This window comes from Girardinichthys multiradiatus, chromosome 1, assembly GCF_021462225.1.
Source record: "Girardinichthys multiradiatus isolate DD_20200921_A chromosome 1, DD_fGirMul_XY1, whole genome shotgun sequence".
Classification (NCBI taxonomy): Eukaryota; Metazoa; Chordata; class Actinopteri; order Cyprinodontiformes; family Goodeidae; genus Girardinichthys; species Girardinichthys multiradiatus.
In genome coordinates, this window is record NC_061794.1 from 41,754,026 (window position 1) to 41,774,998 (window position 20,973).

The 20,973-nt window shown below is 42.8% G+C and overlaps 1 protein-coding gene across 3 annotated transcripts; it reads left to right on the forward strand.

Moving 5' to 3' along the window:
- The first annotated feature begins 1,034 nt into the window (after nucleotides 1-1,034).
- Nucleotides 1,035-19,520, forward strand: hipk1a (homeodomain interacting protein kinase 1a). 3 transcript variants are annotated; one of them, XM_047372832.1, is made up of 17 exons: nucleotides 1,035-1,133; nucleotides 1,223-1,571; nucleotides 3,280-4,013; nucleotides 4,658-5,031; nucleotides 5,116-5,239; nucleotides 9,773-9,892; nucleotides 9,992-10,078; nucleotides 10,164-10,345; nucleotides 10,444-10,594; nucleotides 11,817-12,021; nucleotides 12,119-12,237; nucleotides 12,322-12,473; nucleotides 12,561-12,713; nucleotides 15,699-15,854; nucleotides 16,356-16,552; nucleotides 16,677-16,807; nucleotides 18,188-19,520. In XM_047372832.1, exons 2-17 carry the CDS (start codon nucleotides 1,532-1,534, stop codon nucleotides 18,563-18,565), a joined length of 3,303 nt encoding a protein of 1,100 aa, XP_047228788.1. In that variant the 5' UTR covers nucleotides 1,035-1,133; nucleotides 1,223-1,531; the 3' UTR covers nucleotides 18,566-19,520. The 3 variants fall into 3 exon arrangements, with proteins under 3 accessions (XP_047228788.1, XP_047228797.1, XP_047228780.1); XM_047372841.1 differs by having other exon boundaries at nucleotides 1,132-1,571; nucleotides 12,325-12,473; XM_047372824.1 differs by lacking the exon at nucleotides 1,035-1,133 and having other exon boundaries at nucleotides 1,135-1,571.
- The last annotated feature ends 1,453 nt before the right edge of the window (nucleotides 19,521-20,973 follow it).

Consider the following 20,973-nt stretch of genomic DNA (forward strand, 5'->3'; position numbering starts at 1 on the left):
CACACTCACTTGCACACACACACATGCTCAAGATAAACATATGCACCTCCTCACACCACCTTCAACATTCCTGGCATGATGTTGTTTTGTAAATTTGTTGCTTCTTTGTGCTGAGGTTTTTTGCAATCTCAAACTGTATCCTGCGAAGGATAAAGTGTGAAATATGATTTTTTTTTTTTCCCCTCTACTTACCTAATGTGGCCTCTTTTCTCATCTAGCAAGGGCAGCACCTGTGAGTGGGCAGCAAAGCCTCGGTGACCCGTCCCCCCCTTGTCTTGTGTCATGATGTATGTTTGCATGGGTTGTACTGGAATTCTAATTTCCCCTCGGGGATCAATAAAGTATCTTTGATTGATTGATTGATTGATTGGTGTTGCTGTGCTTGATTGGCCAGCAAACTGGCCTGACCTGAACCCAATTAAGAATCATTGGAGTACTGTCAAGAGGAAGATGAGAGACACCAGATCCAACAATGCAGATGACCTGAAGGCCACTATCAAAGCAACCCGGGCTTCCATTACAACTCAGCCTAAAATATAATTTTTTTAATGATCTTATTTATTATCCAAATGAGACACTGAATTCTGTGGCAAAATCGTAGAAATATTTTTTAAAAAAGCAAAACAAACCTGAATAGATTTGTTTACTAATTAATTGGATAATTCAAATAAGAACTGAAGAATTTACCAGTTCGGTAAATAGATGTAATTTCATTTGTTATAAATGGGTAAATTGTTTATCTCATAATCAAAAGTGTGAATTGGAACAAAAAGAGTCCAAACAATTAACTTTCCAACTCTACCGCCTAGACAATATATGCCACATCACAATTTCAAAAAGTTGCAAAATTATTTATTATGGTCTTTTTTTATATTACAAAAATGTTTTTTAACACGGGTGTGTGCGGCTTTGAAATCTACTGGATGAGTTACACTCGAATTACTGAAATCATTAAACTATTCATTGAAAATCGAATTTATTGAAATAATTGCTTATTATCAACAAATATTTAAAATGTATCAATAAATCGGCGAATTTGGATCTTGTCGTTTTGGAAGACTGCTGGGCTACGCTCAATGCGACTTGGCTAAAGAGGAAAAGAGAAAGCTGTATGTCTCAATAGACGATCTTTGGTAATGTTGCTCCATATATTTTGTGATGAAGTTCAAGCGTTAAAGAGTGACTGATTTTGCTTAAATAGACAATCTTCGGTTACTTCTAGTGCGTCTTGCCTTTGGGTTCGTCCACAGGACAGGAAGCAGGCCGACGGGTCGTGAAGATGGAGCTCGGTCCAGTCTCTGCTGCTTATTTAGAAGACATATGACAGCTTCAGTGTCACCGTATGGGTTTAGCTCTCCAGATGCATGATGCGCCTGTGGACGGGGATCAGGTATGACTCGGATGCTTGTAGCCGGCCGCTGCTAGCTTAGCTCCTGCTCTCCCTGCTTGTCTTGCTGCAGCCGGCGTTGCGGGCTCAGTTGATCCGCCGCAGCGACACACAGACCCCGGTTGGAAGATGGCGAGGCCTTGAATGTCAGATTGGGGACGGTGTGCTCGGTCAATAAATTCAGGTAATGTCATCCACTGTCGGTTTTATTTCATTGTGATTCAGCAGATAGAGGAGGCGGTTATTAGTGTGGGTTTATGTGATACTGAACTTGACACAAGGTTTTGGTGTGCATGTCTTTTCTGTGAATGTAGCTCCTCATCTGCGCTTACATTTGGATGCTTAAAGACAGCAACTTTATTTTAGGTTTTTTTTATTTGCATTTTTGTATGTTGAATAGCAACAACGTAAGTAATTAACAGTTTTTGGTTTGTCCCTTGTGGGCTACTGTAGATAAATGGGTAAAGAGAACGGCCCTTTTGTCTTTTGATATAAATTTGCTATATTTTATTGAAAAAGACATTTACTAAGTTAAGGTAATAGAGTGCATGGGTCAATCTAAAAGGGTGACTCTAATCTAGCTTATTTATATATGGAAGCACTTAAAATGACTTGGTGCCATTGACTGTAACAACATATTGAAATGGAAATGTTAAACCAGTTGAGAACATGGAAAACAGATGTGCAATAATAAATCAACATTTTAACTGACTTTTTTTTCTGTTTTTATTCCCAACTACTAACAGCAAAACTCATAATGATGTTATTGCAGTGAAGAGAACAAGGAAAACTATGATTTACATAAACACCAAAATAAAGATGCCAAAAGAGCAAGGCGATGTTGTCACAGTGCTCAATTAACAGAAGACAAAATGCATTCCCACACCTTGGAAAACCAAAAGTAGCAAGCAAATTGTTGGATCATATACAGTATTTTAGTTTCTAATTTTAACTCCATTGGCCTCAAATCTTCCATATGTATAGATGTTTTTAACTTTATCACCTCAAGATTTCAGTAATCATATAGCAACAGATATTCTGTATAATTTGTAAACACTGCAACAAATAGTCTTCTTTATTTCAATTACGAGCACTACTGCACCTCTGGATTTGATTTAACTTGGACGACATGCACTTTATATAGTTTTCTAATAGGTTTATCAACAACAAATTCAGTTTACTTTAGAAATGCAATCTGGAGGATGTATGTTTAATTGGATTAGCAAATCAACTGAAGATGGAGTGGAGCAGAAACACTTAAGAACTGCAAAATATTAGGAGACACGGGTGGAATGGTACACGTATTTGTACCGAAAATATCCGGTACAGCCCTTTTGGGTTCATGCAGACCTATGTACCAAATAAAAACACCATTGTTTTATTCCAGAACACATCCAGGATGTTTACGTGAGGAACTAGGTCCACCATGCAACTTAAAAAAGTGACGACAAAACAAAGCAAAGAGAGTTCCTAGTTATCACTGAAACTCTGCTATTTGGGAACATTAAGGTTTCTCTTTCAGGTACTGTGGAGAAAGAAAGGTTGACCAAACCAAAACTTTGTTAGCTTACGTATTTTTCAACAGCATCACTAAAATGATAACATGCTAAGATTTGCAAGTTAACAGGATCAAATTTATACAACTAAAGAACAAGTTTGAATGATAGAGTGACATGTATTGGCAAAGATTCTCCATTTCAACGAACGGAGACAGTTTTTAAGTTTGACCCTTCTGGACTTCTGTAGTACAAAGCCAGAGAGGTACAGAAACGACCCTTGTCTTTTGACATAAATGGCTTATAGTTTATTGAAAATACAAAAATGTACACTTTTGATTGCATTTAAGCTAAGCTTGCTCAGAAGTATCAATTTTGTCTCCATTTCCTCTACAGACATGTCCTCGCAGCTCCAGGGGTTCTCCTCCCCCTCTGTTTCCTCCAGTGCCTACTCTCGGCCAAAGAGGCTGAAAGTGGAGAACCCTACCTGGGATGTCTCCAACCCGTTGGCGGATAGCGGCTACTTTCAGCAAAGCCCCTCCCAGGGAGCTGTCCCCTCTACCTCCGGCTCCAACTTCGACCTGGTGTACAACTCCAGCCAGGTTCATCCTCCTACAGCCGGCTCCAGGGAGCAGACGGTGGTGCGGGCTGCAGACAGCACAGGAAGCGTTCGTGGGCCTGCTTCCCCCTCTTCTTCCTCCACCTCCTCCAGCCACCACATCAAGGATGCAGGATCCTCCTCCCAACACTGCGAGCTTTACCAAAAGCAATACAGCCTGAAGAGGAAGAGCGAGGAGGTGGACAGCAGCGACAGCGTCCAGATACTGGAGGAGCTTTCGGCCCCTGTGGTGTCGAACCGTGCCGGTGGTGGAGGAGGAACCACTACAGCTCAGTCCATAGCACACTCCACCTCCACCACCAAAAGCAGCAACTCTCATAGTGAAGGCGACTACCAGCTGGTCCAGCATGAGATCCTGTGCTCCATGTCCAACAGTTATGAGGTGCTTGAATTTCTTGGGCGGGGCACCTTCGGGCAGGTGGCAAAATGCTGGAAACGTGGCACAAATGAGATAGTGGCCATTAAAATACTCAAGAACCATCCTTCTTATGCACGACAGGGCCAAATCGAGGTGAGTTTGTTGTGCTAAAAATCTCAAACTAAGACTGTTGATTAATAAAACTGTTACATCTAAACATCGCAATAAATGGGTTATAACATCAAATACAAAAGTTCTTGCAACTTTTTACTGGGTTCTTAGCATTGGCTTCAAATTTGGTATTTTTTCAGATTCAAATTGTATGATTTGTTTTCTATTTTGCACAATTTCTGATGAGGAAGTCAGGAAGCAGGGATTTAAAACGGGAAGGAAGGAAAAAAGGAGGGAATGAAGGTACAGGGAGATAAAAGGTAAGAAGCTAGCAAGGAAGGCGTTAAGGTATTAAAGGAAGAAATGAAAGAGGTAATGGGAAGGGGGGGAAATAAGGAAGAATGACAAAGAAAGACGGCGAGGTAAGAACAAAGCAAGCTGAGGAAGGGAAAGAGACAGGAAGCAAGAAAAGAAGAAGGAACCATAGACTGAAATATGGAGGAGGGATAAAAGAAGGAAGATCAGAAAGGAAAGAAGGGATGTGTAATAGGACCAGAAAATGCATACATTAAATTCCAGACTTTCAATGAGTGTAGGAAACCTGTTTTTAATCGGTCACGTATGAATCTAACCTTTTTAGCAGGAACATCTATAAATCTGTCATCCCCTCTTTTCTCCACCTACAGGTGAGCATCCTCAGCAGGTTGAGCACAGAGAACGCCGATGAGTTCAACTTTGTCCGCTCATATGAGTGTTTCCAACACAAGAACCACACGTGCCTGGTGTTTGAGATGTTGGAGCAGAACCTCTACGACTTCCTGAAGCACAGCAAGTTCAGCCCTCTGATGCTCAAGTGCATCCGGCCCATCCTGCAGCAGGTGGCCACGGCGCTAATGAAGCTGAAGAGCCTGGGGCTGATCCACGCCGACCTGAAGCCTGAGAACATCATGCTAGTGGACCCTCTGAGGCAGCCATACAGGGTGAAGGTGATTGACTTCGGCTCTGCCAGCCACGTGTCCAAAGCGGTGTGCTCCACCTACCTGCAGTCCAGATATTACAGGTCAGGAATTTGGTCTGGTCCAAAGTTTTTGAATTCTGATTGATTCAGTCTGTGTGTGCATGATTTGTCATTGTGTTTATGCAGAGCTCCAGAGATTATCCTTGGCCTCCCTTTCTGTGAAGCGATCGACATGTGGTCTTTGGGGTGTGTCATCGCCGAGCTTTTCCTGGGATGGCCCCTTTATCCTGGTGCATCAGAGTACGACCAGGTCATCTGCACCACCTGCACATGCAATGCACTGTAAAACAGTTTTCATGTGCTTCCTGACTCATTCAGACCCAGGGTAACAGGAGGGTACATATTAAGGCTTTGGGAAAATTTGGCCAAGTCATTCATAATTAACTTTAAACAATCGACTTCATAAATATTGTTTAGCTGACAGCAGGGATTCTGTTGAAGCCTGTGGATTTTAGGAATTGGTATTAGTGTTTGTTCTGCACATCTGAATTGGTCAGTGGCACAGTGTAAAAATGTACAGTGCCTGGAAGAAGTATTTACACCCCTTGGCATTTTCAATTTTATCACATTACAGCCTTTAAACTTTAATGCATATTTTTGGGATTTTATGTGTCAAGTTGATTTATATAGCGCTTTTCAGCAACAAGGCACTCATAGCGCTGTACATGAGGAAAAACATTACAATGATACAGAAAATCAAACACAGAAAAACAAATCAAATGACATTAATAATCCTAGGGAGTTTACTAGTAAGAGCTGGTTTTAATCCAATCTTTCTAATAGAGGTGATTAGATCATTAAGTCCTCTGTGGTGAAGTTTAAGTAGAGAAGTTGGGTCACTGGTGTAAAACATTTTTAGTCCAAACTTTTAAAATATTAATAATGTTTGGCTTTCACTGGTATGATGTTGTTGTAATACAATCCAAGAAATCTAAACATCTATAGTCATTGGTGTAAAAACAGCTTTAGTGAAATTTTAATATACTAATAATATTTGGCTTTTGCTGGTAATCCTTCTGAGAAATCTGAAAGTCTATGAAAAGTTATGAAATCACATTTAGGTAAAGTAAGATAGGAGAAAAAATAAATCATATTTCAGACTCTATTCTGAGCAGAATACAGTCTGAAGTAGTACAAAAAAACCTCAGCAGGGGTAAGCAACACACACATAAGTAAAGATTTAGCAAGGGTACGGTGGAATCTTGAGGGTGCGAATATACACTGCTCAAAAAAATAAAGGGAACACTCAAATAACACACCCTAGATCTGAATGAATGAAATATTCTCATTGAATACTTTGTTCTGTACAAAGTTGAATGTGGTGACAACAAAATCACACAGAAATCAAATGTATTAACCAATGGAGGCCTGGATTTGGAGTCACACACAAAATGAAAGTGGAAAAACAAACTACAGGCTGATCCAACTTTGATGTAATGTCCTTAAAACAAGTCAAAATGAGGCTCAGTATTGTGTGTGGCCTCCACGTTCCTGTATGACCTCCCTACAACACCTGGGCATGCTCCTGATGAGACGGTGGATGGTCTTCTGAGGGATCTCCTCTCAGACCTGGACTAAAGCATCCGCCAACTCCTGGACAATCTGTGGTCCAACGTGACGTTGGTGGATGGAGCGAGACATGATGTCCCAGATGTGTTCAATCGGATTCAGGTCTGGGGAACGGGCGGGCCAGTCCATAGCTTCAATGTCTTCATCTTGCAGGAACTGCTGACATACTCCAGCCACATGAGGTCTAGCATTGTCCTGCATTAGGAGGAATCCAGGGCCAACTGCTCCAGCATTTGGTCTCACAAGGGGTCTGAGGATCTCATCTCGGTACCTAATGGCAGTCAGGCTACCTCTGGCGAGCACATGGAGGGCCGTGAAGCCCTCCAAAGAAATGCCACCCCACACCATTACTGACCCACTGCCAAACTGGTCATGCTGAAGGATGTTGCAGGCAGCAGATCGCTCTCCACGGTGTCTCCAGACTCTGTCACGTCTGTCACATGTGCTCAGTGTGAACCTGCTTTCATCTGTGAAGAGCACAGGGCGCCAGTGGCGAATTTGTCAGTCCTGCACGGTGTTGGGCTGTGAGCACAACCCCCACTTGTGGACGTCAGGCCCTCATACCATCCTCATGGAGTCAGTTTCTAATCGTTTGTGCAGACACATGCACATTTGTGGCCTGCTGGAGGTCATCTTGCAGGGCTCTGGCAGTGCTCCTCCTGTTCCTCCGTGCACAAAGGTGGAGGTAGCAGTCCTGCTGCTGGGTTGTTGCCTTGCCCTCCTACGGCCTCCTCCACGTCTCCTGGTGTACTGGCCTGTCTCCTGGTAGAGCCTCCAGGCTCTGGACACTATGCTGACAGACACAGCAAACCTTCTTGCCACAACTCGGATTGATGTGCCATCCTGGATGAGCTGCACTACCTGAACCACTTGTGTGGGTTGTTGAGTCCATCTCATGCTACCACGAGTGTGAAAGCACCACCAACATTCAAAATGACCAAAACATCAGCCAGAAAGCATCGGTACTGAGAAGTGGTCTGTCTATTCCATTTGTACAACATCATGTGAAATTGATTGTCCATCAGTGTTGCTTCCTAAGTGGACAGTTTGATTTCACAGAAGTTTGATTTACGTGGAGTTATATTGTGTTGTTTAAGTGTTCCCTTTATTTTTTTGAGCAGTGTAAAGATACAAGGGCTGGACAATGAAACTAAAACACCTGTCATTTTAGTGTAGGAGGTTTCATGACTAAATTGGACCAGCCTGGTAACCAGTCTTCATTGATTGCACATTGCACCAGTAAGAGCAGAGTGTGAAGGTTCAATTAGCAGGGTAAGAGCACAGTTTTGCTCAAAATATTGAAATGCACAACATTATGGGTGACATACCAGAGTTCAAAAGAGGACAAATTGTTGGTGCACGTCTTGCTGGCGCATCTGTGACCAAGACAGCAAGTCTTTGTGATGTATCAAGAGCCACGGTATCCAGGGTAATGTCAGCATACCACCAAGAAGGACGAACCACATCCAACAGGATTAACTGTGGACGCAAGAGGAAGCAGTCTGAAAGGGATGTTCGGGTGCTAACCCGGATTGTATCCAAAAAACATAAAACCACGGCTGCCCAAATCACGGCAGAATTAAATGTGCACCTCAACTCTCCTGTTTCCACCAGAACTGTCCGTTGGGAGCTCCACAGGGTCAATATACACGGCCGGGCTGCTATAGCCAAACCTTTGGTCACTCATGCCAATGCCAAACGTCAGTTTCAGTGGTGCAAGGAGCGCAAATCAGCGAGTCAGGAAACGTTTTCCTCCACCAGTATCACGTAGTGACCTGGCCATTATCCTGCAAGAAGAATGGCTTAAAATCCCTCTGACCACTGTGCAGGACTTGTATATGTCATTCCCAAGACAAATTGACGCTGTATTGGCCGCAAAAGGAGGCCCTACATCATACTAATAAATTATTGTGGTCTAAAACCAGGTGTTTCAGTTTCATTGTCCAACCCCTGTAAGTGTGATGTGTTTGCAAGAATTAGAGTGTCAACGCTGATCGAATTGCCATTGTCCTTGAGAAGAGCGGTGGAAGTTTTATCAATCAGCCGCATAATCCTATCAGCACACACCTGGTAGGGGAGTGCTGGGGAAGAGCGTCGTGTTTATATAACATCCAGGAGATATTTTGTCGATAGGCAGTTAGCAGAAGTTTCCAAGGCCACATTGGGGAGCCAGATTTAGAAAAACAATAAATGTTGTGGTTCAGGCAGTTGTGAATTTCCAACTACCTTAAGAGTTTTACTGGTATGTCTAAATTGCAAATCCAAATAGCCAAATTTCTGGTACTTTCCGCAGATCTTGAGCGTACAACTTCTCCAAGATTATATCCTTTAACCTCTGAGTCCAACCGCTGCCAGGCTGCGATTCTGTTCAAGAATCGTGTCCAGCTTGCGATTCTGCTCTCTTAACATTTCAGTCTGAGTGTTGATCGCTCTACAGACTCCATCTAACATCGCAGGCAGCTTTGGAATGCTTTGAACAGCCGCCGAATCACTCGATCAGCCAAGTAACCACCAACTCCAAAAAGCAGAAATCCCTTTATCAAAAGTCCAAATATGTACACATCTTCTACATCCTCGACTGGCGTCGTAGTCAGGCACACAATCTTCCACTGCTGCCAAGAATCCATTGTGTTTCCAGAGAAGAACGTCCCGCCTGGACAAGAGGGTCTCCTGTACCCTGTCTTCCCATTGAAAAAAACTGATCAATTGCGTTGAGAGTCCAGCTGACCAAATCTATAATTTAAAAGTTTGGAGGATATGCAAAGCGAGGCTCTGAGAAAAATACAGACAAAAGCAGAAGCAGGGAGGGAGGGAGAGAAAACATGTGTGTCTTCCACCGAGGGCAAGAGAGTGTGATGTTAAAAAAACACAAAGTAGAGCATAATTGTGACGTGGAGGGGAAAAAAAAAAAGGTTTTCCTAAATTTTTTACATAGAAAAAATATGACAAGTGGGTCATGCATTTGTATTCAGCGCAGCTGTTGCAATACTTTGTCGAATAACCTTTTGGTAACTCTAAATTGCCCTTAGGTGTGTGCATGGTTGTTTGTGTGTTGCCCTGCGATGGACTGGCAACCTGTCCAGGGTGTACCCCGCCTCTCGCTCATAGATTGCTGAAGATAGGCACCAGCTCCCCCGTGACCCACTTCCATTTGTTTTTGATGTAAAACGAGAATGCATGTCTCTAATGCTTTCTTGCACTGCTCTCTCTTCAGATTCGGTATATTTCCCAGACACAGGGTCTTCCAGCAGAGTACCTGCTAAGTGCAGGAACCAAGACGAGCCGCTTTTTCAACCGAGGCCCCGACTCGAGCTACCCTCTCTGGAGACTCAAAGTCAGTTACTTCTACAGGCTTCTTTTCTGCACAGTATTTCCTAATCTAGATTTGTCTACAGTATGTAGTATGAGGAGTTTTTCTTACCCCCCCCTACAGACACCTGCAGAGCATGAGGCAGAGATGGGCATCAAGTCGAAGGAGGCAAGAAAATACATCTTCAACTGTCTGGATGACATGATGCAGGTATGAATTGATGTGTGGTTTGGCCATTGAGTTTTAGGTTGCCAGCTCTGCTGTGTGATGTTTTACAAACACTGACCTCCTGCAGGTGAACATGACCAGCCTGGAGGGCACGGACATCCTGGCAGAGAAGGCCGACAGACGGGAGTTCATTGACCTGCTGAAGAAGATGCTTACTCTCGACGCCGACAAGAGGATCACACCCATGAAGACGCTGAACCATCCTTTTGTTACCATGACACACCTGCTGCACTTCCCCCACAGCTCACAGTAAGGCAGCCCAGTCTGGGTACATCATAATTGTTAAATCTCTGGTGCCGTATTTACTTCATGATTTATGTTTCTTTTTTTTATTTTTTATTTACCAGCGTGAAGTCCTGTTTCCAAAACATGGAAATATGCAAACGCAGATGCAGCGCATTTGAGAACGGGAAGAACATGTTTGCCAGCAGCACCACTCCAAGCGCAGCCACCAACCTCACGGTCACATTCAGCAGCCAGCTGAACCAACACAATCAGGTGGGAACATACTCGCTGATCCGCCCCAGGAATCTTTTACTCTGCATCCGGTTCTCACTCAGGAATGCCATCTGGTTGTAACAAAACTCGTCTGTTTTCCAAAGCAAGAGACTTTTTAAACTACTCACCTGCTGATTTAAACTAGTAGCATCACACTGAGTAACTTTTTCTTGTTATAGAACAATATCCCAGGCTTTAACAGCTCACAGAGTGCAATTCAGTCGATCGTCTCAACATGGAAAGACTATGACACAACTCCAGACATACTAACACATGTCTGTGCACCTATACTGTATGGCTTGGAAAAGAGAGGATAATACTGTGAGAAAACAGAAGCTACATCAGACTAGGGTACAGTGGAATGGTTTAGATCGAAGCATATTCATCTGTTAAAATGTCCCAGTCAAAGTCTAGACCTCCTTCAAATTGAGAATTTGTGACAAGAATTGAAAATAAGGATGAAAGCTGGCTAGGGATAAAAACCATGTGAATTCTTTATTAATTACTATTTTTGTCTCTTAATACTGGATATTTCATGCTTTCTCAGTACAACAGATCAATTTGTTGTCATAGAGGATTATGTATTAGTGTGAAAAAGTTCTGCTGTGGTCTTGGCTAACCAAAGCATCTGTTTTTTGTTTTATGTGTCCCCTACATGGCTTGTACAAAGTGCAAACAGGACTTTTTTATTACTTTTTTTTTGGCCTCTGTTCCATAAAGTTCACCCACCTGAGCTGTGGAGCTCTGCAGCTCTTCCAGAGTTGCCATGGACCTCTTGGTTGCTTCTGATTAAAAATGTTCTTTCTTGGTTTGTCAGTTAAGGTCGAATATGGAAGTTGTGCCATATTCTTTTCATGTTTAGATGATTGATTGGATTTTAAAACAGGATTTTATTTTTTAGTATCAGATTGGGTACGGGATACAAATGCAGGCCATTTTTTTTCCTGTGTGAAACATTTTTCAAGCCATTTTTTTTTTTTTACTCCACAATTATGAATTATTTTCTGTTGAACCACATAAAACACTACAGTTGGTGAGAAGAAAAGGTATGAATATGTTTGCAAGGCACTATATTTTTCCTGTCTTTCTGTGCAGATTTTTCCCTAAATGAACCTATGAATCTACGGAGTAATATTTATTGGTCTCTGTTGTTATGCAGTCCATTTGTCTGTATAAGCAGCAGCTGTAATTCGAAAACATTTTTCTATGTCGGGGCTCTCAGATGGCATCCACAGGAGGCCAGTCGCTGTCCCTCAGCAGCAATGTCCCGCTGATCAACTATCAGCCGGGCCTCTACCAGCAGGCCACCATCAACATCCCGGGCCTGACCCAGCAGAGTGTTCCTCTGCAGACCAGACCGACTCAGCTGTGTGCCCAGACCGAGCCCTTCCAGCAAACGCTCATCGTCTGCCCTCCAACCATCCAGAGTGAGAGACTGATCCAACCTGTCATTGGCTGAACACAGAGAGCTAACAGCTAGTTAAAACACACACTGTGGGATATGTCTGTCCTCTCTCCACATAGGTCTCCAAACCACCAGTAAGCCTTCTGGTTACCCAGTGAGAATGGACAACTCTGTACCCTTAGTCACTCAAAACCAGTCCTCCCAGTCTCTTCACCTCCAGCCAAGCATGCTGACACAGGTACGACCCACTACCGACCGGAACCACTGCGGTTAACAAACTGGACATCTGCATTTAACTCTCTTTTTATGTGTGAACGAACAGCAGGGATGGCCAGCAGGGACACAGCAGATCTTCATACCTTCCACATGGCAGCAGATGCCCGGCATGTCCATCCACAACCCGGGCCAGGCTGTGGTCCCTGACTCGCACGTGGGAGCTCCAGTGTCTGACAGCCAACAGGCTCCTGGATGGAGGTGGGTTCAACCTGCCAGGACTTGGCTTCTGCTTTACACCTCACATATCCAAACGCAAAGTGATGCAAAGCATGCTTTTTTTTGCAGGGGTTGTCATGGCAACCAGTACAACGGAGTTAGCCAACAGGACTCCACCGTCAGCCGCCTTGCCGGCGTGCAGAACCACAGCTCTGGGGCTGCTCACGCAAGATCCCAACAAGCCAAGAGACCGAAAGTCCGACATGCGGAAAGCAGAGCCAGGTATCCAGCCCACCTTCCTGTACTCAGCTTCTTGTCCATCTCTGATCCACTCCACAACTGCAGAATCATCTGAGTATTTCTGCAGATGACAGGAGTCTGTCTTGTACTGGAAGTCTGAGGTGTACAGAGTGAAAAGGAATGGTGAGAGTACAGTCCCCTGTGGTGCTCCTGTGCTGCTGACTACCTGGTTAGACTCACAACCCTTCAGTCTCACAAACTGTGGTCTGTTTGTCAGGTAGTCTTTGATCCAGGAGATTGTTGAGGCCTCCACCTGAGTCTTCTGGAGTTTCTGACAAAGCAAATCAGGTTGGATTGTATTAAATGCACTGGATAAATCAAAGAACATGATCCTCACAGTGCTGCTGGCTTTGTCCAGATGACAGTGGGTTTGTTGAAGCAGGTGTATGATGGCATCTCCAACTCCAACTCCTCAGTGATAAGCAAACTGAAGGGGGTCCTGATGATTTACTGTTTGCTTACTCAGGTGGGCCAACAGGAGTCTCTCTAGGACCTTCATGATGTGAGATGTCAGGGCAACAGGTCTATAGTCATTGAGGACTGATGGGTGAATTTTCTTTGGTACCGGAACAAGACAGGAGGTCTTCTACAACACCGGAACCTTCTTATGGGCCAGGCTAAGGTTGAAGAGGTGCTGCAGAATCCCACAGAGCTGCTCTGCACAGGCCTTCAGGACTAGGGCTGACATGATCTGGACCTGCAGCCTTATTCCTATTCAGTCTCTCCAGTTGTCTCTTCACCTGACTTCTATGAGACACACAGGTGGAAGGGGGAAGCAAAGGAAGCATCAGCATCTTCTGATATGGTTGAAGGCAAACGTGTAGATGTAGAAGGGTCTAGGGCTGAGGTGGAAGATAAAAAATGTGAGGTGTTACTGGACAGCTGTGGGTCCTGTGGGTCAAAGGAAGATGGAATGTCTGTTTGGTTGTGAGCAGGAGAGGAGGATGTGAAGCTTGTTTCTGAACTGAACCTATTGAAGAATGTGTTCAGTTCATTGGCTCTGTCCAGACCTCCATTGGTCTGATCATCCTTCTGCTTGAAGCCTGTGATCTTCATCCCTATCCACACATCTCTGATATTGTTTTGCTGGAGCTGCTCTCCAGCTTCTTCTTGTACACCTCCTTGCTGTCTCTTATTTTGACTTTAAGTTGCTTCTGTAAACTCCTCAATAATTCTCTGTCTCCCTCTATGAAGGCTCTTTTTTTCTTGTTAATCAGGTTCTTCAGGTCACTGGTGATCCAAGGTTTGTTATTGGGGAAGCATCTCACGGTTCTGGTGGGGATGATGTTATCCACACAGAAGTTTATATAGTCGGTTACACACTCAGTCATGGCATTGATGTCCTCTCCATGTGGCTGGCACAGTGCATCCCAGTCTGTAGCCTCAAAGCAACCTTGCAGAGCTTCTTCAGCTTCCTGTGACTATTTTCTGACAGTCCTCTTTATTACAGGTTGCCTCTGATCAAGGGGTTTATATTTCGAGCAGAGAAAAACAAGATTGTGATCTGATTTGCCTAGAGGAGGTCTTGCTGTAGAGATGTATGAGTCCTTGACATTTGCATAAAACAAATCCAATGTTTTGTTTTCTCTGGTAGAGCAGCTGACAAACTGTTGAAACGTTAGAAGTGTAGCAGAAAGTGAAGCATGGTTAAAATCACCTGAAATTGCTACAAAAGCATTGGGGTTTTGTGTCTGTAGCTTAGCAACAACTGAGCTGATGGCATCACATGCAGTGTCGGCAACAGCGGAAGGTGGAACGTAAACTGTTGCCAAAATAACACTGGTGAACTCTGGGTAAATAATATGGACGAAAACTTACTGCCAACAGTTCAATATCTGGACTGCAGAGATGACACTTCACAGTAACATGTCCTGGATTACACCATCTGTTGTTCACAAGTACTGCCAGTCCACCTCCTTTACATTTGCCGCTCCTCCTTAAATCTCTGTCTGCTCGTATGGTTAAAAAGCCCGGCAGAGAGACGCTGGAGTCGGGGATATGATCCTGCAGCCATGTCTCAGTAAAACACATGATACTGCATGCCCGGTACTCTGGCTGGGTCCTTTGTAGGGCTTGGAGTTCATCCAACTTGTTTCCCAACGATCTCACATTGCCCATCAAAATCGACGGAAGAGATGGTTTGAACTTCCTCCTTCTCTCTCTTCTCTTAGCTCCTGCTCTGCTCCTATTCTACTCATCAGGGATTTGGAGTTGTAGCTGAAGTATTATTTGAGCTTTTGAGATTTTAATCAGCTGCTCCCGGTTGTAAGAAACAACCCCGTTGCCATGGCAATGCATCATAACAAATGTTCAAAAATAGAAAGTATTAAGAAAAATCCTCCAAGCTGCACAGCATCCGACACTGGAGTGGATAGTCATCCAAAAAAAAAAAAAAACAACTGTATCCACCACAAGAGGTATAGTTCCCAAAAAAGAATAAATCAGAATCAGTAGTAACAGAACTACTCCAACCTGCTGCCACCTTGAGTGGTGCAATTCTAGAATTTGTGTCAGGGCCCTCCTATAACCAAAGGGAGCCAGCTTTACCCTTCAAAGCCTGGTCAGAACATTCAAATTAAAAAACAAAATTAACCTAATTTTATGCTTTAAAAAAAAGAAAATCACAAGGTTTTCCCAGTGTTTTTTTGTATCATTTAACTTTTATAACTAAACAGATACTGTTTTTTTTTTTTTTTTTTCTATGCATGTAGCATTTTTACAACCAATGTGTTAAAGATAACTGGCGACATTTGTACTCCATAAAATATATTTTCCATGCATTTTTTTTATATTGTGTAAAACATACATGGCGACATTTATTCTGTCCTGCAGATTTTTCAGGAAAGTGTTTAAAAATGAGGTCAAAGCAACAGGGATGCTGCATTATGGGAGATAAGTTGTAGCTGAAACATTTTGCTGCTTGCAGCTAAGCAGTAAGAACGCATCATTCTCTCTCCTCCCTTTCAGGCTGCATTTGGCTTCCACTGTTGTCCACAGCACTTCTTTCCTCGGAGACCAGTCTCAGCCGATAGTCATCTCTGACACGCCAAGTCCCGCCGTCAGCATCATCACCATCCACAGCGACTCGGAGGACGAGGGTGAGACGAAGGTCATGGCTGCCTGGTGAGAGTTAAACCTAAAGCTGGTTCAAGAACTTGAAAAAGTGGCTTATAAACATAACGCTTTATTTTACTTGAGATCCGTGTGTTACATGAACCCACACATCCAGAGTTGATGTGACAACATGTCAATATAAAACATCAAAACATGTGGTTAAGGAATGACACATAACCAGCACAAAGTAGTGGCTAATTGTGGAGTGGAAGGAAAAAGATACATGGTTTACATGGTCTAATTTTATAAAGAAAAACCTTTTTAAACTGTTCATTACAATTACAGCTGCAAGTCTTCTAGTTTTTTCAGTTATCAAAAAGATTTTGTGTTCTGAAACTGTTTGGTTTAGTCACGTTTCACGTTATTTTCTGACATGCGGCTTCGGTTTTCATTTGGTTACGTTATTTTAAGTTTATCGTTCCAGAACCAGGATATGAACCTTTTTTTTGTTGTTGTTTTTCTATGTGAAATGTATATGGTGCTTTACTCTGCTCCGATGCTCTCCTGCAGCTCTGGTGCGAGCCAGAGAACAAACGTGATCAGCTGCGTGACGGTGCACGACTCCCACGACTCCGACTCTTCTGGCAGCAGCAGCCCTCTGAGCCCTGAGACCAGTTCACAGCCCTCACAGTCTCTGGCCATCATCCTGCCCTCAGTGAAGATTCAGCCCAGGGAGAGCACAACCACCAAGCCAGTGGCAGCTTCAGGTCCAGTTCACATTAGTATTTTCGTAGTATGCCCACAGGAGACACATTTAAGAACATACCCTGTTTTTTAATCTTGTAGAAATCACTCATCCTCACAGTTTCCTCTCTGGCTCTTGACCACCAGATCAAGCTGCAGGAGGCTCCGGAAAGTCCAAGAAGGCATCCGCCCAGCTGTCGTGTCGGTCAGGAGATTCCACCGCCGATCGTCAGCCACGTGCGGCGTCCAGCAGATCTCAGCCTCTTAACCTCAGTCAGGTAGTAGCAGTAACGATAACATAACCAGAAGTACAACAGCACAAAAGTATTCATAACCTTTTATGCGCTGTCGCTACATGCATGCTCAGTATGAGGGATTGCTGCAAAGTCAACGCCAGTGACTGTCCGCTGTCTCTACATGCTCATCCAGGAGGAGGGAATGCTGCAAGTCACTGACTGGATGCAATCTGCTGCGTTTCCTTAGATAGAAAAACTTTTTATCCAATTTGAATAAAAAGCTAACTCTGACTGCACTGTTCAATGGTTAGGATTAATTGGAATGTATGAACCTGACTGTTGTGAAGTGCCTTGAGACATGTGTTATGAATTGGTGCTATATAAATAAACTGAATTGAATTTTGGAGGATTTTATGTGATTGACTAACACAAAGTAGGACATAATTGTAAAGAGAAAGAAAAGCATACAAGGTTTTCAACTTATATTTACTAACAAAATGTTGTCCATTTGTATTCAGCCCCTTTTACTTTGAAACCCCCAAAATAAAATCGACTGAATCTAACCAAGCAGAAAAAAAGTCCACATTTGAGTTACTTTACTTAATCTTAGTACAAATACAGCTTTTCTGTAAAGGCCTCAGGTTTATTGGAAAAGATTGGTGAACAAACCGCATCATGAAGACCAAGGAACACCGCAGACAGGTCAGGGACAAAGCTTTGGAGAAATTTAAAGGGTTTAGGTTATAAAGCGATAAACTAGGCTTTGAACATCTCGGAGCTCTGTTCAAACCATCATCTTAACATACAGAGTATGACAACTGCAAACCTACCAGGACATGGCTATCTACCTAAACTCACAGGTTGGCAAGGAGAGCTTTAATCAAAGGAGGAGGTATGAGGCCCGTGATAACTCTGGAGGAGCTGCAAAGATCCATAGCTCAGGTGGGAAATTCTACCGGGCAGATGATGATGTGACTTTAGAAAAGTGGTAAAAAGAAAGCTGGAAGGTGTTCTGGTCAGATGAGACTGAAATTGAACTTTCTGGGTTAGATGCACATCACCCTGAACACACCATCCTCATGGTGGTGGCAGCAACATGCTATGAGGCTGCCCTAACCAGCAGAGACGGGGATGCTGCTCAGAGTTGATTGGAAGATGGATGAAGCTAGTACAGTGGGTACTCCAGTGGGTTTTCTTAAAATATCGATACAAAAACTTTGAGGAATTATTGAGAACCTTAAATGTTCACTGAGGTAGGATGTCGTGTCTTTGGAAAAAGCTAGATTTTTCTATGTGCCTGTCAGCTGGGTGCAGCAGGTAAACAGCTGAGAACAGCATCATTCTGCTCAGAACTTTCCATCTGCAGCAGCTCATCAATGTTAAGTTTAGTCACAGTGTATCTCTTTTATGAATCTATTTCAGGTGCATCAGTCCGTGATGCCGTCCTCATACAGTCATACTGGAAGTGGCGACTCCCTACGGCGCCAGCCCACCTACCCTCCACCCGTTTCCTCTCATTCGTCCTACCGCCTTCAAGACGGCGCTCTCTTCAGCTCGGCCCCAAACCTGTACACCTATCCAGCCTCTGCCGCCCTGGCCTCAGTGTCCCAGGCAGTGGACCAGATGCAGGGCGGCAGGCCAAGCGGAGCTTACTCCTCCCTGGCCCTGCTGCAGAAGAACGCCGGCTTAGCCTTCGGAGGGTCTGCAGCCGGACAGTACAGCAACCCACAGCCACAACCTTTCCAACGTTCCAGTGCCGCTTATCAGAGGAAACTCAACCAGTATCCCCCTTACCTGTGATGGCTAAGATAGCAGCATTGTCCCTCACCCAAACTGAGGCTGCAGACGAGCACAGACCTTGTTTTGTTTCCTCACATTGAGTGGCTTTCTGCTCCCAGAAAGTGTGTTTATTTTAATCTGCTCCACTTAGTTTCTGCTGCATCACTGTGACGAGCAGCGCAGCCCATCTGGTGAAAGTCAGTCTGTCTTAAATGGAAACATTTTATTGAAAGAGCTGTATTGTAGAGAAACCGAAACTTGTGGTGCTTTTCATTTTTAAACTTTTAATTTTGACAGAATTGTCAAGTTTTACATTTACAAACTCAACTGCCTTCTCTTTATTTAAACATGTAACGTCTGCACATTGTGGTAAGTTGGATTAATATGTTCGAATAATGAATGTAGTGTGTTTGTATTTTAACTTTCCTCTATAACAAAACGTTAACGTACTGTGCTGTGTACTGATGTGTCAGTGCTTTTATGTGACGGAGTATAGATCGAATCAAAGGTTCAGTGAGTTGAAGGATGCAGGGTGTTTTGGTGTAAAGTTGGATGCAGTCAGGACTTTTTTCAGTTTGAAACGACCCATAAAGACTACATGCGTCTGCCATGGAGTAGACTTCAGCAGAGGTTTGTAACTGGTTCTTCAGACAGATTAGGAGATTTATACAACACAAGTGTTCATTTTATTGGAGATTGTACAAGTTTGTCTTGTGAAGTGGTGTCTGTGAAGTAAAACGTCCACCAAATGTTCAATAAGGTATGTCTGTGTGGGAACAGATTTCTGCATTTCATTTGAAGCAAATCTGACAAAGATAATTAAAGAGATAAATTAATGTTCAGTATGTTGCTGCTTTGAAGCAAATCAGTTTGTTAATGTGATGGCTGTTCCTACATCTTGCTGTGTTAAGTGCAACATCAGAGAGAACACAGTGATGCTGGACCTATATGTATGCAATAAAATCTCAAACATTCATCTGTGTCTCTGTGACTTTTGAAGGGATAGTGCAACTTTTAAGTGAAGAATACATACCTCTACATAAGGAGTCCGGGTTCTCTGTAGGAGAGCAGGTAAGTTGTGAACATTACAAACAACCCATGTGAAAGATGCTGATTCCTCCAAAGACGAGGCTTTCAACAATAAAATGGATTGTGCTGAAGACCGGTAAGTTTGTGTATTTTATCGTTTCTATAAAGGATTTTACATAAACGTGTGTTGATTTCTGATTCAATATAGAATATGTAGAGTAGATTTGTTGGTCGAAAGGAGACTGAACTCGGGAGTTTTCCGAGTTTCTGGGATAACCCAAAACAGACTTGGTGGGTAAAACCGGCTCATCATTCAGCCACTTCTAGACTAGGTGCAAGTTGTTCTGTGGGGAATATCTAGGGTTAATCTGATTCTGTTAGTTAGGTTCAAGTAATAACTAGTTATTTTTTTAAAGAGATACAAGCAAAGGCTTGTAAAAAAAAAAAACATTTAAGGACCAAAACAATTCATACAATTATTTTAAAAATGCTATTTTTGATAACCCAATTTTTCCAGCTTTGATTCAGTTATCTTCTTGCTCCAACCCAACCCCAAAATAACATTTGTTAATGTGAAGCTCAGTCAGAAATGCAACGGTTAAGTATTGTGAAAGTATGTACAAATAACAAAAACAGGGACCCAGAGTTAAATACAACACAACCTCCTAGGGGTGCACTTATTGCAGTTTTTCTGGCCGATAACCGATCTTTAAATTAACACTGAACAATACCCATGAAATACAAACTTGTTTTAACTCCACAAGGCAGTGCCATTAGTCTTTCGTATAGTTAACAAAACTTGCACAATAGGTTAGACAAGTAGTTAAGATCGGTGGATATCAGTTTCACATGTAAGCATCGACCGATCGGTGCACCCCTAAACTATTCCTTTAACAAGACCTACAAAGTCATTCAAAACCTATAGAAGCAAAACCAGAGCAAATTTGCAAAGATGTTTTTACTCAATTACAGTTTAAATGGTCAAAATGGTAAGAGGGAAAAATGGTAGAAAAACACAAATATGTAACATCTATACTAAAACATTTAAACGTGTATTTAATTGTTGTTACTATGAATCTTGAGATTTAATATTAATATTTTATCAAATAATATTTCAGTCTGTAGATGTTTCTACTGATGATGGAGAACGGTATAATTAGAAAATAAAATTTGATAAATTGTTTTTTTCAGACCTGATACTCCTTTTAAATTGCTCCATTATGTTTTAAGATATGCCTCTCAGTTTTCATCAGAAACAAGCTTGTTCAATGAATACAAACATTTTTTTATCTAAATCTGTCAGGCGTATGAATAATTTTGGGCTTACCTGGATTTGGGTGGGTCCATTTTTGGTGCCCCACAAACACAAGATTATTTTACACATGGAGTTTAACAACAAT

Coding starts and splice junctions, on each gene's coding strand:
- hipk1a (XM_047372832.1), top strand. CDS start 1,532: ATGTCAGATTGGGGACGGTGTGCTCGGTCAATAAATTCAG. Junction 12,022..12,118: donor CTGCCCTCCAACCATCCAGA/GTGAGAGACTGA, acceptor CTCTCCACATAG/GTCTCCAAACCACCAGTAAG. Junction 12,474..12,560: donor CAACAGGCTCCTGGATGGAG/GTGGGTTCAACC, acceptor TTTTTTTTGCAG/GGGTTGTCATGGCAACCAGT.